General features: G+C 49.4%; 2 protein-coding genes across 2 annotated transcripts; both read right to left on the bottom strand.

Annotated features, from left to right (window-relative positions):
* Positions 1-833: 833 nt before the first annotated feature.
* LOC126539243 (phospholipid scramblase 2-like) lies at positions 834-9,671 on the bottom strand. The gene is made up of 5 exons (XM_050186023.2): positions 9,464-9,671; positions 8,327-8,790; positions 4,870-5,087; positions 3,835-4,164; positions 834-913 (listed from the first exon to the last, which is right to left on the bottom strand). The coding sequence occupies exons 2-5, from the start codon at positions 8,715-8,717 to the stop codon at positions 845-847; spliced, it is 1,008 nt and encodes a 335-aa protein (XP_050041980.2). The 5' UTR covers positions 8,718-8,790; positions 9,464-9,671; the 3' UTR covers positions 834-844.
* LOC126539005 (phospholipid scramblase 2-like) lies at positions 8,730-17,061 on the bottom strand. The gene is made up of 6 exons (XM_050185692.3): positions 16,818-17,061; positions 16,158-16,375; positions 13,236-13,562; positions 11,861-11,920; positions 9,464-9,609; positions 8,730-8,790 (listed from the first exon to the last, which is right to left on the bottom strand). Exons 1-6 carry the CDS (start codon positions 17,059-17,061, stop codon positions 8,730-8,732), a joined length of 1,056 nt encoding a protein of 351 aa, XP_050041649.2.
* Positions 17,062-17,267: the final 206 nt, after the last annotated feature.

A 17,267-nucleotide genomic window follows, 5' to 3' on the forward strand; every position in this document is an offset into this window, starting at 1 on the left:
ATTCTAGTTTATCTTATTTTTTTAGTTGCCCCTTTTACACGTTTCCACGCGTCCGACCAGGTTTTCCGCCGAGCAATTTCCTTCCTGCGTTTTTCGCGTCGACCCGTGACCACTGGTTCAAAAAAATGTAGTACAATCGTGAATTGGTAGACGATAACGGGCAGCAATATAAGAGATTAGAAAATTTTGCACTTGCGGATATGGGTTGGGCTTCCGCAGGATAGAGCCAGGTGGAGATGGCCATAAAGAAAGGACGGGCAAATGGTGACGATGTTTATAAGCGTCAAAGTTTACTCGTCGCTATAACCTCATCTTCAGTAATGCGAAAACATACGCCATAACGAGGTTTTACTTGTTTTTTGTACTTATTGTGCGAGGTCGGCTAAACCTGCTGGTATTGCGTGATACGACGCGACATGCTACAGGATTCGTTCAACACGACAGACACTGTACAAACACGTTTGCCGATTTTTTTTTTTTTTTTTTCGACAAGAGGTGACAGATAGCACGTCTAAGAGAAAATGCCACGAACCAATTCAAACATTCGAGAATTAAAATTTGCTGCCTGAAATAAAACGCCAATTTGGTGCTGTCTACGCATTAAGTTATAGCGGGCTCTGCAGGCCCTATGAGAAGGTATCGTGCATGAGGCGCACGACGAAATCGGAAAACAAGCTGCTTCACGTGAGCGTAGCAGTGAGCGCGAAAATACTGTCGGGGCTACGTTCAGAAACACGCAGTCTACCGCGCACAGGCCCTGAAGACGTGTCACGGCTGTATCCTACGTAAGCCGCCTGGTTGTCTTTAGGGAGGCATCAGGACAAAATCGGTGATCGTCGAATAACTAATTTATGATGTTGCCGGGAAGATCCCTGTTGTTCCTCCTGGGGGCGCTCTCGAAGAATATGAAGTCCTGCGCAGAGTCGGAAAACGACGCCGAGTCAGCGCGTACGTTTACTCCAATCTAAGTAGTCCGCGGCTTTTCTTCCTTTTTTTTTTTTTTTTTTGCAAGATATCGAATGAACTGAAGCACTATAGCGTCAAACAGACGACACAAGAAGAAGAGACACGGACGAGCGCTTACTGACAACTGATGCTTTAATGACGGAAACACACAATATGTATACGCCGTGTCTGTGTCTCTTCTTGTGTCGTCTGTTTGGCGCTATAATACTTCAGTAAATATGCACCAACTAGCCCAACAAAAAGTTCTGCTGGAATATCGAATGAAGATCAGGCGTCGACTTAAATATAGACAATAGGATTTTTTTTCTGCATACTTGAGGCGAGCAGTGCCAAAATATAAAACTCGGTGCAAAGGTTAGGACGAACACGGCGCTGACTTATCAACTTGAATTTATTGATAATCGTACAAATATATAGGCTGTCATAGCTAACGTTATCGAAGCTTTTCAGCGAAAAAGCTTATTAAAAATCACGGTGTAAGATAAAATTGTATTACTTTTGCGGTGTTCGGTTATGGGAACGCTGACGACCGAACTCTGTAGGTCTTATATGTTGCTTGCACCGTGCTATTTTAATCTTGTTTTTTTTTTCGTTGAACAGCTTGGCTAACGTTAGCCGGGGCACACGGTGTCGCTCATAACTTAATCCAAAATGAACAAAAAAGAAAAGACATGCGAGGGCTACGTAGCTGAAAAGAAGCAAGGTAATGTTGCTTAGCGTAGCTTGGAGCAAGTAAGACTGCTGTCTTGCATTCAGTTATTATTCATTAACTGAGCCATAAATAGACTATTAAATGTTGCTGAAGGGCCAGCCATGTTCTAACCTAGCTTTGCATAGTAAAAATGCGGCGGCTGCACTCCTGTCTCTTCTGATACGAGAATGCTTGCTATAGGTACAATGACGAGGAGGCACATGAGATTGAAGAACAGCTTTTCTTTAAAGTAACGAGTCGGGTTAAGTGTAGGTCGCCAAACCAGCTGTCACGTTACATGCCTCGGAGATAGAACATCCGGATGCGCACCATTGAGTGAGCAGTGTGTTGCTGCCTTTTACTGTGCCTTTAAAAATTCGTTCTGCCACTGTTTGCTCAGAGAGAGAGAGAGAGAGAGAGTGTGTGTGTGTGTGTGTGTGTGTGTGTGTGTGTGTGTGTGTGTGTGTGTGTGTGTGTGTGTGTGTGTGTGTGTGTGTGTGTGTGTGTGTGTGTGTGTGTGTGTGTGTGTGTGTGTGTGTGTGTGTGTGTGTGTGTGTGTGTGTGTGTGTGTGTGTGTGTGTGTGTGTGTGTGTGTGTGTGTGTGTGTGTGTGTGTGTGTGTGTGTGTGTGTGTGTGTGTGTGTGTGTGTGTGTGTGTGTGTGTGTGTGTGTGTGTGTGTGTGTGTGTGTGTGTGTGTGTGTGTGTGTGTGTGTGTGTGTGTGTGTGTGTGTGTGTGTGTGTGTGTGTGTGTGTGTGTGTGTGTGTGTGTGTGTGTGTGTGTGTGTGTGTGTGTGTGTGTGTGTGTGTGTGTGTGTGTGTGTGTGTGTGTGTGTGTGTGTGTGTGTGTGTGTGTGTGTGTGTGTGTGTGTGTGTGTGTGTGTGTGTGTGTGTGTGTGTGTGTGTGTGTGTGTGTGTGTGTGTGTGTGTGTGTGTGTGTGTGTGTGTGTGTGTGTGTGTGTGTGTGTGTGTGTGTGTGTGTGTGTGTGTGTGTGTGTGTGTGTGTGTGTGTGTGTGTGTGTGTGTGTGTGTGTGTGTGTGTGTGTGTGTGTGTGTGTGTGTGTGTGTGTGTGTGTGTGTGTGTGTGTGTGTGTGTGTGTGTGTGTGTGTGTGTGTGTGTGTGTGTGTGTGTGTGTGTGTGTGTGTGTGTGTGTGTGTGTGTGTGTGTGTGTGTGTGTGTGTGTGTGTGTGTGTGTGTGTGTGTGTGTGTGTGTGTGTGTGTGTGTGTGTGTGTGTGTGTGTGTGTGTGTGTGTGTGTGTGTGTGTGTGTGTGTGTGTGTGTGTGTGTGTGTGTGTGTGTGTGTGTGTGTGTGTGTGTGTGTGTGTGTGTGTGTGTGTGTGTGTGTGTGTGTATATATATATATATATTCGAGCGCACGTCGCCTCCTCTAGCCCAGCCGTCGCTGCGCACGGTTCTCCGCGCGGCTGAGCTACGCGCTCGGCGCTACGCATCTCGGAGGCAATCTGCAGCGGGAGCGAATGCTAGTGGCGAGCCGAGATGGTCGGTGACTTCGTGCTAGCTGTGTTACCGCGAGCCTCCTCGTGTTGGAGATCGCGTAATGTCAAGTTTCCCAGACGCACGAGCCGTTTGCTCACCGCTGCCGGCGCTCTTGGTGACGTCACCGTCGTGGTAGTGAGGGTTCGCGGTCATCGAGTGAGATTTGTTCGCGTCTGCCTGTGCGCGCTTAACAATGTGTTTGTTAATTTAATCAGTAAGCGAGCGTTTACTGCAGTTTACACAGCCGAGAAAACCGCGAACCTTACTTCGTGAAATTGCCTAATGCTTTGCTATCGCTATCAATGTTTCACCTTGAGAGCGAAAGCGCGTCTTTTCTCTCTCTCTATCTTTCTTACTGTGCCACCTCCGGGATCGGCCCATTTTACTCTCACACTCTCTTCGAGATGAGCCGACTTTATTCGGCAGTGCACACGATACTACAAACCCCAGCAGATAGGCCAAGGAAGCCTCGCTTTAAGAAATTAGAATAGCAACAACGTCAAAAATGTCGCACGCAAACTCGTTTCGATGCGGCATGTGTGCATATGTATACACTTGGTGCTATGGTGCGAAAGAAATTCGAAAAATAAGTGCACGAACTGGTGTAAAAACCCAGCACGATTATCATGCGCACGTGCAAGCCCGGCAGCCTAGTGATGCCTAGATGAGCTCGTCTACTCACAATCAAGAAGACCGCGCCTAGCAGCGTGGCCTTCATCTTGACGTCCAGGTCGATGGGGAAGGTCACCGTGAAGTTGTCGACGTCACTGATGGCCTCCAGAAACAGGCCGTGAAAGTTCTTCAACAGCTGACCGATCTGTGTTATCCCGTCCCTGGTCGTGATGTCGAAGACGACGTCGTTGCAGCAGATGGACGAAGTGCAGAAGGGCCCGATGATCCGGAGCACTACGTTGCCGCCGCTGTCCCGAAGCGAGAAGTAGGGAAAGACGACGGACCAGTCCTGCTTTATCGAGCCGATGATGTTGCCCGGCGGAGAGTGAACCTCCATCTCCTGCACGCGCCACGGCACCTCTGTTATCAACGTGATGCAATGGCGCCGACTACGGGAAGGGGGGGGCTGGAAAGCTCGAGCCCCCCTCCACGCTGAGACTAAAGCGACGGGGTCACGGGGCATCATGTCTTCTTTTTGAACGGCTTTGGACAAATCGACTGAAGAACTAGAGTTGGCCTAAATGTTGAAAGAAAAGCACAACCTTCAATTGCCACGGCTGCACAGACTTGTCTCACAGCAACAAAGGAGAAGGATGACGACACCGAGAGTTTTAGATCCAGTTCAGCATCAGGGATTCCGACCGGCAACATGAACGGCCGCTTGATAAGTGCAGGTGTTCCTTTCGTGCTCATTCTCTTCTAAGACTTCGTACCCTTCCCGAACAGCCAAATTAAGTCTTTACTCGAAAGCATCAACAATGATTTTACCTTCGAAAATAAGCCCGGCAGAGGCTACACATTGCGAATATGAATAAAATGTTTATAGCAGAATGAATCCATCTTTAGGGAATGTCAGAGTACCAGTCTCTGGAAACGGTTCTACGCGCTACTCCAGGGCAAATCCTAAATGACGGTATCGATTGCGACGACCGCCGCCTCGTTTTACGTTAGGCTACGCCGTATCCAGTACGGAAGGCTATACACATAAAACAAAAGTATACGCTCTCAATCGTCGGGCAGTATATACGTTACGTTGTGCGCACACCTGGAGGCAGCAAAAACAGCAGCAGCTGTCGCAGCGGAGCGGCCGGTACAGCCGCAACACTTCGACGCTCCGGTAGTCGAGCAGCGACATCTCGAAGGGCCGGATCTTTCCGCAGCAGCAGCGGCTGGCCAGGCCGCTCTTCTCGTACGCCATGAAGATGAACTGGCCCATGGTGTTCTTGACAACGTACTTGTTCTCCTGCTCAAATGGCACGATCACTGCGCACGCACAGCAGGCCGCGGGCGGTCACAAAAGGCTCCGGCGATCTCTGCGCTCCAATTGTCTCAATTAACTCGAGAACTGTTCTTGCTGGCGCCCACTCCCTTAGGTTTAGGTAAACATTTATCTCAGCTCATATGCCTAAACCTTACCGTACCTAACATCGCTGCTTCTCGGGCGAGTTGGAACTGCGTTCGCGTTGCGGCCGTCTGTTTTTATCCGCGTGCCTTCCTGTGTCCGCGTCTCGGAAAGCGCAACCCATACCAGCACACTGGGTACCTAAACCGTTTACCTGTATACTGAGTTAGCCTTTGTTTTTTTTATGCCTAAAGCTTGTCTGGACTGGAACCGCCTTCCCGAACCATTGCCACGACCAAATCTTTTTGCAATGATCTGCCTTTGTTCTATCTTTACGGTCATTCGTGCTCTCCTTCGTATTCCTTTTCGTAAACTGCCGTTGTGTTTTCCATCACCATGTTACGTTCACTGTACTGCAGTTCCTATATAAGCCTGTGTTAACCCACTCCCATCTTTAATGCCATGAAGGCCCTGAGGGTATGCAATAAACAAGTAAATGAATGAATGAATGAATGAATGAATGAATGAATGAATGAATGAATGAATGAATGAATGAATGAATGAATGAATGAATACGCTTGGACATTCTCCACGGAGTGCTCCGGCACTCCTAGAAAACATTGAACTCCGGCGCTCCTGGACAACTTGCGCACGTGCGTGGAGCACGGTTTCGCGACGTATAGGCCGTTTTCACGGCGATTCGGCGGGCGCCGCCATGTTTGATCACGTGTTGACGCGCCTGTTGCTTGCCTCAGATGCGTCCGCTGCCTCCGTGTTTTCAACGGATGTGTGCATGACACCGATGCGGCTTAGCAAACCTCCGTTTCGGCGGCTGTCGTAGACTAGCTGCGACTGGGTGGACGACACGACGCTTTGGCCACAGCTTCAGAGAACACGAGAGGACTTTCGGAGCACATTACGCCTTGTCCAAACGACGCGAGCAGCGTCTACCGTGCTTGTATTAAAAAGCCAGGGTAGAAATGTATTCCAAGCTGTACGAATTGCCGCTTACGAATTAAATCGGCATCAGTGTGTTCTGCTCACCGTTCTTTATTTGGCGAATACATTGAAGGAGCGGCTTGTCATGTTTCTGACTCGGTAAAGCACATCGGGGTGGTCATCATCTGTTGTTTGTTTTCGGCCTGATCGCTTGCGGGTAACAGATTTGTTCATGCTGCGCACAAGACTTGGAACGAAGGTGTTTTGTACTTTGGCATAGCTTGTAACAAAGACGTATTGACGCTAGTCACAGGATCGCGCTGTGGACCGTATACGAAATGTCAGCTTAGGTATAGTCGCCGTCTGACTATACCAATGCTGGTGACTGGTTCCAATGACGGTGACTATAACAATATTGTAGGTATAGTCACCGTCACCCATTCTATGCATACGGCGCATTAATTCAAGTGTGCGCGCACTCGCTTACTGTTGATACGTTGACGGTAGATTGGGCTTTAGTTTGAGTGTGGTTGCGGTCGATGCGTTTAGGATAACGTGCCAGAAACTTACTATGCCAGAAAGCGGCGCTACTACCTACTACCGCTACTACCTTCTACCGCTACTATACTCACTCATGCCCACTTTCCGCGGTTGACGTTCTATATTTGGAGTTTAGCGTTACAACGCTGGCGGATTAGCGAATCTCTTTATCTCCGAGCAAACCCGTGCATTGCGAAGGACCGACAACACAGGCGGTCCTTATACAACGGCGGTCCAGGAACTTGGTCACAGAGATTCATTCCATTCCTGATTATGCCTGCCACTATTTTTGAAGCAATATGCAGGACATGTGTCTCCTCTACCGCTCCACATTTTGCAGCATGAGTGGAGCAGAGTGCGTAAGCAAACACCCAGTTCCATTTCCGACAGCTGGTCGCTTAATGGCAGAGCAGTAGCGGTGATTGTTTCGTATTCGTGAGCTTTTGCTGAGGCAAAGTGCGGCGCGCCGCCGAAGGCGCCATCTCGTTTGTCTAGAGCAAACTGCTCCGCGAAAAGGGTCAATAGACGCTGCGCTGCGTTTATTGAAAAACGAACATCTATCGCGTGTTCTTGTGAAATGTTGTGAAACGAATGCCAAAACAGATGGCGCTGTTGACGCCGCTTCCGGTTCCGTCCCCCCAGCAGCAGCCTGCTTCGGACGCACGTATAGGCATGTGGTGTGCGCAGCGCCATATAATGACGACAGCGGAGGCAAACGGGTGTAGCTGATCTAGTCGAGATAACATTAATTGTAGTTCGGTAGTTCATGTAATATACGTGCATAAGTGGTGGTCTGCTTTAGTAGCAAAATGGCTGCCGAGAAAATTTCAGCCGTACGATTTAGTCGGTCGACGCGAGCGAGGAGAGGTCATTGGATTAACCCGCCTGAATTAACCGCGCCTGCGCCGCCTTCGTGAGCGGCCGATTTCGATTTGTGCAGGCGCTCCACACCACCATGTGTCTTTTAGTGTCAACTAAAAACAACGCGATGCAGTCGAGCGCAAGGTCGCTATTTTGCAGCGATGCCTTATTCTATGCTATTCTTATCATCCACCACACACGGCCGCCTGATCCCGTTGATAATGTGGGTAGACCGTCGCTCTGACCACTGGCCAAGCGCGAAAAGCCTGAAAGCGCATAGAATCGGAAAAGGCATCGCTACAAAATACCGGCCCAATATAACGAACAAACTTATGCGCTAAAATTTGTTTTGTACATCAAGAAATTGAGTGTGCCTAAACTCGCGTATGACACACTCTCGCGATGCGTTCGTTATATGCGGGATGTCTTCAAGAATCAAGGAATCAAGGAACGAATCCAGTTATTGAAGACATAACTACGCGTAGTATAGGAAGTTTAATTATTGCCTGTGCGTTGAACCGTTTTTCAGCGTCGTTGGGAACGGCGTTTTTGATGCGCGAGATTATGTACACCCACTCCAGTCCACATGACAAGAAAATATAAAAATAAAATACCAATAAAAATAAATCTCCTGAACGAGGCATGCAAGCACCCTTAATGTCGCTGGAAGCGGGTGCTCCCGAGTTCGATATATGTCCGGCTCGTTGTGAGCAAGTCATCCCAAGTAAGTCAGCAAGGTTCGCGCGCTCGATGTGGGGTATAATTCGCTTTATCCGAGTTCGTTGCACCGAATCCGATGTAACGTGACGTTCGCGCTTACGTTCCAGGAGCTGAATCTGCTGGTGCACTAGCAGCTGGTCGACGTGCACCAGGTACTCGAGTCCGGCGGGACAACCCGCGATCGGTTGCACGTTGGGCTGCACGAGCTGTAGCGTCGGCATCTGAACGAACGGGCCACGTGACCACACTACCGGCTGGGCTGCCGGTAGCATCATGACGCCTCCAGGTGGCGCGGCCATCGCGGGAGGCGCGGCCATCATGGCGGGTCTCGTCGCCGCTCCACCACCGGTCCTCGGGGCCGCCGGCGCCGGGACCGTGGGTCTGGCAGTTCGAGCAGCGGGTGCGTTTGTAGCACGAGCAGCCGCCGCCGCGGCGCGTGACGTTTTTGCTTTGGGTCGCACAGCCGGAGCCGGGGGTCGTGTCGGTGGCATCGCGCTCCGTAGTCAGGCCTCTTTTCTTTTTGTTTTTTCAGCGGCGCTCTCGCCGGCAGGTTCAGTTGTGACCCTGTAAGGACAGATTGAGAAGAAACAGTGGCACTGCTCCTTGACGTGCTGCTTGTAAAGAAGCGCACTATACGTGCGCCCCCCTGCTTCACCGGGGGCAGGCATTTGGCGCGATGAAATCATTGGGCCTGTTGCGAGTACTTTAAACAAATTGTAGCAGAGAAGAGGAACACTGTAGTGGACCATCCTCTCCGGCGCTTTCTAGTGGGAACGCCGCTCGTGCTGAGAGTCCGTGCCCTGCGCCGACGATCTGCCCTACCGCTGGTGGTTAATAGGCACCTTTACAAGATGTGCTTTGACCGCATGTGCTAGAGCTTTCTACTCATTTCGCTCACGTGTATTAGCTTAAAGCACGAGAAAAAGCCGGCTCTGGAGCGATATAGCAGTGACGGCTGTCGTGCCAAAAGACAAAAAACAAAACGAGAAGGCTAATTATTGTAGCCAAGTCTGTAAAGACATCCACTCTAGTAAAAGATTGCCGACTGACGTATTCTTTTTTTTTTTTTTTGTCCTTTCGGTAAACGTATAGAAACGGGGTCACTAGGACAGTTTGTCCAAACGACCGAGGCATTGTCGGCGGTAAAACGAAGCAGGCCGCCGTTATTCAGACGCAAAGGAGGGCGGAGCACTCGTGGTGGCAACGTCGAACCGCGCTGCGATGAAAAGCCGCTCACCTGAGCGGCTGGGAGGAAGATCGCTGGCGCAGACGGCTGTGCCACTTCCCGACGACAGCGTTCGGAGCCAACTGCTGCTGCTCCCGGCCCGCTGGACCCCGGGCCGGCACGAGGCACGAGCGGTTTATTCGTGCAAGGTGGCGAAACTGGCAAATGATGTGCGAAATTATCGACGCCAACGCTGATTCAGAAGTTAGACGTTAACAGATTACCGTGCCACCTACCTCAAGTAACAAAAACTAACAATCGCAGTGAACGATATAACGTCGCCGATTACTGCGAGTTTACGTATAACTCGCAAGCTGCCTTACAGCAGCTACTATAGCTATCCGGAAAGTCTCACGAGGTGCTTGGTTACTCCATGCGAGTTTCATAACCGGTGTGTTTAAAGGGCATTGTCGTTGTCGATCGTTGTCTTTCTTTTTCGTAATTAATGACACTCTTCGTTAATTATGGTTGACTGATTCCTCTGTAACGAACATTGACTTCGACGTGAATATCGATGAAAAAGACCTAAAAGGTTGTTCGCATAAAACAGCTGCTGAAAGAAGTTGCCATAGGAAGTTGAAGTATTTCTTGTATGTGTTGTGACCGGCGGTAGTCCGTGGTCTTGCGCCCCCTCGCCACGCTTAAGGTGTAGGGTTACAAACTTGCACTAGCATCACGAATATACTGCGCGCTTTGATAGAGGCTTTGTGTTAGGTGCGGCGGGCTATGCCGAAGCCATCTGGCGAGCGCTTGGCGAATGACGACTGCTGCCTCTGAGATGCTGGTGCGCACCCATGCGTCTTTTGCCTTCTTTTTTTTTGTGTTTGTGTATTAAGCCTTACTTCCACTCTTTCCTTGATCACATCTAAGACACACAAGCAGTGGCGTAGCCAGAAGGTGGCACACCGGGCACGTGGCCGGTCCCCTCGCCCTAATTTATAACGGGGCCCAACCGAATGTCTTGTCTAAGTGCTATCTTATCCTTATGCAGAGTTAAATATGGTTTAACGGGAGAGGTTGGAGGCACTACGGCATCCGGCTACTCCCGTTTCACTCCTATGCAAAAAAAATTAATTTGCATTAAATAAATAAACGACCTTTTCAATTAGTGATTATTCATTCTTCCCGCTATTATTGTTTTTGTTTTAAGATGATTTCAACCTTCATCAGCGCTTACTTTATAGCAGTCCTGAAATTTTATTTGTGTTTATGATTTGTACTAATCCACCCGTTTCTTTGAGAGTCCTCCTCACAGTGGGTGTGAGCTACGAGCTTGAATGGACGACAAGGACGATTCCTCGAACGGTAATAGAAAATGTATACACGGGTGCCTCCAAATTCTTTATTAACATTGCATTTATTCACTCCTCGATTGTAACCTCCTTTCAAATTCATCCTTCATTTAGCCTGACAACTCGCTGGCGTACTGGTCTAGTGGTTCAAGAATCTTCTTGGTTCTTTTTCTTTTACTCAGCGTTTCTCATCTTCAAATACTAAGTTTCTTTACCTACCTACTGCCGCCCGATTCTTGGAATATCCCCCTTAGTGGGTACAAGTCATGAAAGAGGTTCATCATCATCGTCATCATACGTGGGTGCGACATACTAGCGCCAAGCAGCACGCAGGGCGACTTGAGCTTGGCAGACGGAACAGCACCCCGACATCTACGTAACTCCTCTTGCGCACAGGCAATTCCTGCGCAGGTTCTATTCAGCCTGCGTAGGCAAGCGTCCGCGGCCTAATGGTTAGAGCACCGGGTATCTGTGATGTAGGTCCCTTGTTCGAATTCTATATATATGGAACAGCATGGCGACGGCGACGTCAACGGCTGCAATTCGCCTGGAGTGTCTATGTAATTCCTATCGCAATAAGTTGTGTTCTTTACAAAAATGCTTGTAAAAAATCTGCGGATTCTACGCGCTGTGGAATCGGTGAAAGCAAAGCTTTTCTTCTTTTATTTTGTGCATATATGCCTGTGCCAGTGCTAAATAATTTAGTATTTTCTGACGTTACATCAACGTAAAAACCTGTGTGACGTTATGAAGATGTCATGTTGATGCAAAGACATGCGATGACATTGCATACTTGTGCTGAAGCTATACACGAGACTGAAGCTGACTTCTTTATTCCTTGAAGGAATTGAAATCTTCGTCACTGCTTCCCATTCGAGCTCGTCCGTTGCCCCGATGGAGTCCATCGCACCCTTCGATGCCCAGACGCTCTTGGTATCACGAAGAAAGCAGAATTCCAAGGCTTTGCATACTGAGAAGTACGAAACGCGATGTTTTGACGCTTAAAACACGTCTACACCCTCAATCGCGCTCCCAGTCGATTGGTGCGTAAAAAGTGAAGTCGTGCGTAAACGTGAAGTCGTCAGCGTTAGGCTAGCGAAGGAGCTTAGTTTATTACGTTCCCGGGAAGATCCGGCACACCCGGTCCGCCGGAGCCGCTCTCGAAGAAGATGAAGTCCTGCGCACGATCGCAATTTCAGGCAGTCACGCGAGCATGTCAGCTGCAACGTAGGAAAAATGTCTGCGCGCCAATAGACAGCAATAATCCAAAATTTGTCTCGAAATGTGCGGTGCAAGAAAAAGACGGACATGAAAGGAAAGAAAATCGTGGTTCACCAGACTTGCAAAAAGTTACAGAGGAAAGGTGACGGGGATTTCTCAGAAGGGACCCACGCCTTTCCGAAGTGGCAGCCTCCTGAGTAGCTCAAGTGGTAGAGCGACTACCCACAAAATGCGTTGGTCCTGGGATCGATCACTGGTCGAGAACGGGTTTTTCTTCAATTACGAAGCTTTCTGAGAAACCGGCAGTGGATTTGCTTTGTTGATTAATTTCTGCTAAAGGCGGGCGGATGGCAACATTTCCTTTCATGAACCTTCGTCTAACTTGCGGGCTTCGGTGAAACTAATTTGCCATTTCAAAAGATGCACTTATGAGACCAGAAAAACAGCAGAACACGCTCAAACAACTCAGTTTTTTAAAGGCAGTGCGAAGTTTCCGGTCTATTGTGCAAGTGAACATGCCAGTGCTCTAACGTTACGCCCCAGTAACAACTTACCACAAGCGTATCTCGGAACCATACATAAATACTAGCGCATACATGACACATTCGTTCGTCCCCCTTTCCTATAAATATATATATATATATGTGTGTGTGTGTGTGTGTGTGTGTGTGTGTGTGTGTGTGTGTGTGTGTGTGTGTGTGTGTGTGTGTGTGTGTGTGTGTGTGTGTGTGTGTGTGTGTGTGTTATTCTTTAGCGGATATTCAGATCTTTGAGAACGCACGCGTAAAGGTGCTTGAAAACAACACTTTAAATCTGGCTTCTCCACAAAAAGATACTTCCTGTGGAGAAGCTCACCTAAGCTTACCGGCCAGGAGTGCGTGTGTGCTTGTCATAGGGCTAACTAAAACACCGGACCGGACCGGATCTGACCGGACAGGGTAACAAAAACATCGGATGGATGAGCGTATGCGACAGGACGGGCTGACGGAAATGGGGCTAACTGTGGCCATTCTATAGTAGAGCTGCAATAGCTGCAATTGGGGGCCAGTTGGTTATTCATTTTCTTGGAAGAACGCGCTGTTATCCACACGGACAGAACTGGGTGCAGCACAGTATAATATCACTATAGTAGACATCTCGACAATCGTGCCAAGCAACAGGAAATGCAAAAGCGCTGGTGCCGCGAGTCCCTGACTACGGAATCTCTCATAGCACGTGCGTTGCTTTGATACGTTAGTCATAATCAGTCAATCAATGAATCAATTACTCACGATCAAGAAGAGAGCGGCCAACAGCGTGGCCTTAATCTTGACGTCCAGGTCTATGGGAAACGTCACCGTGAAGTTGTCGATGTCTGTGAACGCCTCACGGAGCATGCCGCTCCAGTTCTTCGACATCGTGCCGATCTTGGTGCGGCCATCCCTGGTGAGGATGTCGAAGACGACGTCTTCGCAGCAGATGGCCGATGTGCAGAAGGGCCCGCTGATACGGAGGACCACGTTCCCAGCGCTGTCCAGCACCGAGAAACAAGGTAGGAGGCTGATATCCTGCCGGATCGAGCCAATGATGGTGCCCGGTGGAGCGTGGACCTCCATCACCTGCACACAGGGCCCCGGTGCCCCGAGCCCCCTTCGCAATTAACAGACATGACACAACGCGCGAACCGCATTCAACAAGCTTAAGAGAGGCGTCATTGGGCTCCGAGAACGTTCCAACTCGCCCTGTCCTACTGACAGCCGCACCCAAAAAGTCGCAGTTTTGTCCGAAAGGCGAATAATCGATTACGATAGCAAATTATTAGACAGATATACGAAGTAAGAATATTAATTTTATCGGCCCATAAACTTGTAAATATTTGCTTACTAACTAAATTAACAAGCATGGGGTAACGCTCGCACAGGCAAACATGAACACATCTCACTCGCTGACCACGGACACTCGCTGTCAAAACACTGATATGAGTGAGCGCGGCAGAGACAGCGAGGGAAGTGACCTTCGTGCTGCCTATCGCTTCAACGCAAACTAAGTGGCGCGAACACAACGCACACGAAGCTATCAGCCGTCGGCCTCCCCATCGCAGTTCACTTTCGAGATGGGGCCCGCGCGGCCGTGTTCAGCCGCGCCATACGCAGCCACGGCCGGAGAAGAACGCCCCCCCCCCCCCCCCCCCCTGTGCTTTGCGCACGGCACGCTTTTTCTCCGCCTTCCTCCTGGCGCGCACGAGATCGAGCCACCATCTTCGACTCACCCTCGCTCGCTTTCACTCGCACACACAGCATACATGGTTCGCGGCCACAATGTTATCGCGCTTGGACTTTATGCGGAACATCGCGGCGACGGCGACTGCGCAAATGCGCCTGGAGTGTCTATAAATTTCTATCGCAATAAGTATCCAACAGGTGTAATCAGCTTGGAACGTTGTTGTAACCTGGTGACACTTGTTGGACACTCATTGGAAGCGGTTGCTGGTACGTACAGAGCGTACTTGGAAACCTGATTAAACCTATTAGAAACGTGATGACGTTAAGAAAGCCCAGAAGCCATAATTAATCAGAAACCCTACACTACGGTGTCTGTCATAACCCGCTCTACAGTTTGGGGACGGTGAAATCCAAATTGTGCCTAATTTTAGTAAAACGTGTTAGTCGTAGTTGTTTCTGGGGCAGATCGCACTTGGAGCGTTTTTAAAACCCTCACGCAGTACGTTGGAAACGCGTTGGCAGCGATGTTAACGATACGACCGGACTGACGACGTATCGCGTGCGCAATCATACCATGTGTCTTCCACTTCTTAATAGTCAAAATATCGCGTCGTTGAAACCAGCCGACGTTTCGGATACGTGGGACAACACCAGGAAAAGAGGACTGCTCGAACTGTTGGATCCTACTGGGATTTGTTGCAACCACGATGGAAACTTCGTGAGAGCTTGTTGAACGCGTTGTTGGTACAGATACTTGTCTGATAGGTGGGACGGTTATTGAGCACGTGTGTATCGCGCTTAAGCTCAGGGCCCAGAAATGACGCAAAAAGCCAAGGCAGGTGGCGCCGCCACGTCAAAGTTCCCGCATCAGTTGGCCGTGACATCACAGATTTTGCCGGCATCCGTTCGGGCCTAGGGAATTGTTTATCGGCGAAGATAGACTGGAGTTTATTGTAGAAGCGCCGAAGGTATTCAACTTAACAGGGTTAGAGAACTATTACTGCGCCCAGAACGGTTAAAATACAAGAAAATGTAGTCGCGTTGAAAAAGACAAGTCCACTTGTCGAAACGTTGGCTCCCGCTTTTACCTTGTTCTCGTTTCTCTCATCGTATCGAATTACTATCTCCCGCCTTCCCCTTGTTTCCCCGATAAATAAAATGTTTTGAATTCTATGACGTCAGACTGATGGCACCGGCGCATAGGCTTAGGTGCGACATTCAAGAAATTGAATTTTGGCTTTCATTTCCTCTTTCAGTGATCACGCTGTTACCTCAAAATTAATTATCAGTCCTTATCAGTCTAAACTGGTGTTCCTCTTTAGCAGCTCTTTAAGAGAAAGCAAAATTATGCCGGCTAGTTAGACTCACGCTAAGAATAAGAGAATATAATCCTGGGTTTTTACGTGCAGTATCGTTAACGTACACCCAACGCACAGTACCGAGCGTTCTTGCGTTCCGCCCTCATCGGAATGCAGTCGGCAGGCATCGAACCTGCGACCTCGCGCTCTGCAATGCAATGCCATTGCTATAGGGCCACCGCGGCAAGTGTCACGGTAGAAGTGAGCATCGCAGCGTTCTAGAAGTGTGATTTACCTAGCACATCCTAACCTAACCGATTACTTAAACAGCTTTCGCTGTAGTACGGCGGTTTGTTGCGATGTCAGCACAGAAGGCAGTGAAGGCACTTCTGTGCTCTCTGAGAACGTCTGATTTGCACGACCGACTTTGACTCGATCAATGACTGTCTGTGCACGTCTCTATACCCCCCTCTCTCTCTCTCTCTCCCTTCTATCTCCTTCCCTTCCCCCAGCGTAGGGTAGCCAACCAGACTCTTGACTGGTTAACATCCCTGCCTCCCTTATATCCTCTCTCTCTATCTATCTATCTATCTATCTATCTATCTATCTATCTATCTATCTATCTCTCTCTCTCTCTCTCTCTCTCTCTCTCTCTCTCTCTCTCTCTCTCTGGCTTCAGCATGCACGCGCCTACCTGAAGGCAGCAGAAGCAGAGACAGGAAGTGCATCGTAGCGGCCGGTACAGTCGCATCACCTCGACGCTGCGGTAGTCGAACAGCGGCATCTCGAAGGCCCGGCAGTTGCTGCAGCAGCAACGGCTCGCCAGGTCGCTCTGTTCGAACCCCATGAAGACAAACTGGCCCATGGAGTTCTTCACCACGTACCTGTTCTGCTGCTCGTAGGGCACCAGCACTGCGTCCGCCAGCGAAGCGTGACGTCAGCGTTGTGTACAGTCGATGCGGATCAAATATAAGCGAAGGGCTCGAGTTCTCCTTTTGGTTAACAAACAGATGAAGCCAATCACAACCATGTGAACTCGAGAACGCACGGGCGGGGGGGGGGGGGGGGGCAGCGCCGTTGTAAGTCGAACTGGTAAAGCTTCGCAAGACACTGGGTATGTGTCCGAATAGACACATACTTGGCATGGGTGCCGCTGGGTACGTTTACATGGGTAATTACATAATATAGACATAATAATTAAATGTCTACCAGTAATGAATTTCGCATCACCAAGTTACGTATGCGCCCACAGTCGATCGAATGCTGAGTCGCATTGACGTAGATGACCATCCCCAAAGCACTCTCCCAGCATCATCTTTTACGAGGTTCGCGTGATTGCAGATTGTCCTTATACTTTCCAAGAGCTGCAGCTGCTGGTGGACGAGGAGCTGGTCCACGGCACTCAGGTACTCCAGGCCCCGCGGGCATCCCGGGATCGGTTGCATGGCCGGCTGTTGCTCGAGGCCTGGTGTCGGCGTCCGTGCCACGGGGCGAAGCCTCACCATACCTGGATCGGCTGGCGGTGGCACGAGCACTACCTGAGGCCTCGCTGGCCGATAAGGTTGGGCCGCCGACGCTGGTAGCCGCGCATATGCCATCGTTGCGGGAGCGCGCCTGTTCTTTGTCCACTCTCTCTAGACGCTTAGCTCCACTTCCCAGCTGCGTCAGTTGTGACCCACGCAGGTCATTAGATCCTGATTGATTGATTGATTGATTGATTGATTGATTGATTGATTTATTTATTTATTTATTGATTGATTGATTGATTGATTGATTGATTGATTGATTGATTGATTGATTGATT

The sequence above is a fragment of the Dermacentor andersoni genome, chromosome 11 (assembly GCF_023375885.2).
Source record: "Dermacentor andersoni chromosome 11, qqDerAnde1_hic_scaffold, whole genome shotgun sequence".
Taxonomy (NCBI): domain Eukaryota; kingdom Metazoa; phylum Arthropoda; class Arachnida; order Ixodida; family Ixodidae; genus Dermacentor; species Dermacentor andersoni.

Bases quoted from the DNA above. Each gene is read 5' to 3' on its own strand.
- LOC126539243 (XM_050186023.2), bottom strand. From the start codon at position 8,717: ATGCCACCGACACGACCCCCGGCTCCGGCTGTGCGACCCAAAGCAAAA. The intron at 5,088-8,326 runs GTAAGCGCGAAC...GTGCGTGCGCAG, and splicing joins GCAGATTCAGCTCCTGGAAC to TGATCGTGCCATTTGAGCAG. The intron at 4,165-4,869 runs GTGTGCGCACAA...TGGCGCGTGCAG, and splicing joins GCTGTTTTTGCTGCCTCCAG to GAGATGGAGGTTCACTCTCC.
- LOC126539005 (XM_050185692.3), bottom strand. From the start codon at position 17,061: ATGGCATATGCGCGGCTACCAGCGTCGGCGGCCCAACCTTATCGGCCA. The intron at 16,376-16,817 runs GTATAAGGACAA...TGGCGGACGCAG, and splicing joins GCAGCTGCAGCTCTTGGAAA to TGCTGGTGCCCTACGAGCAG. The intron at 13,563-16,157 runs GTAGGCGCGTGC...CCCTGTGTGCAG, and splicing joins TCTGCTTCTGCTGCCTTCAG to GTGATGGAGGTCCACGCTCC.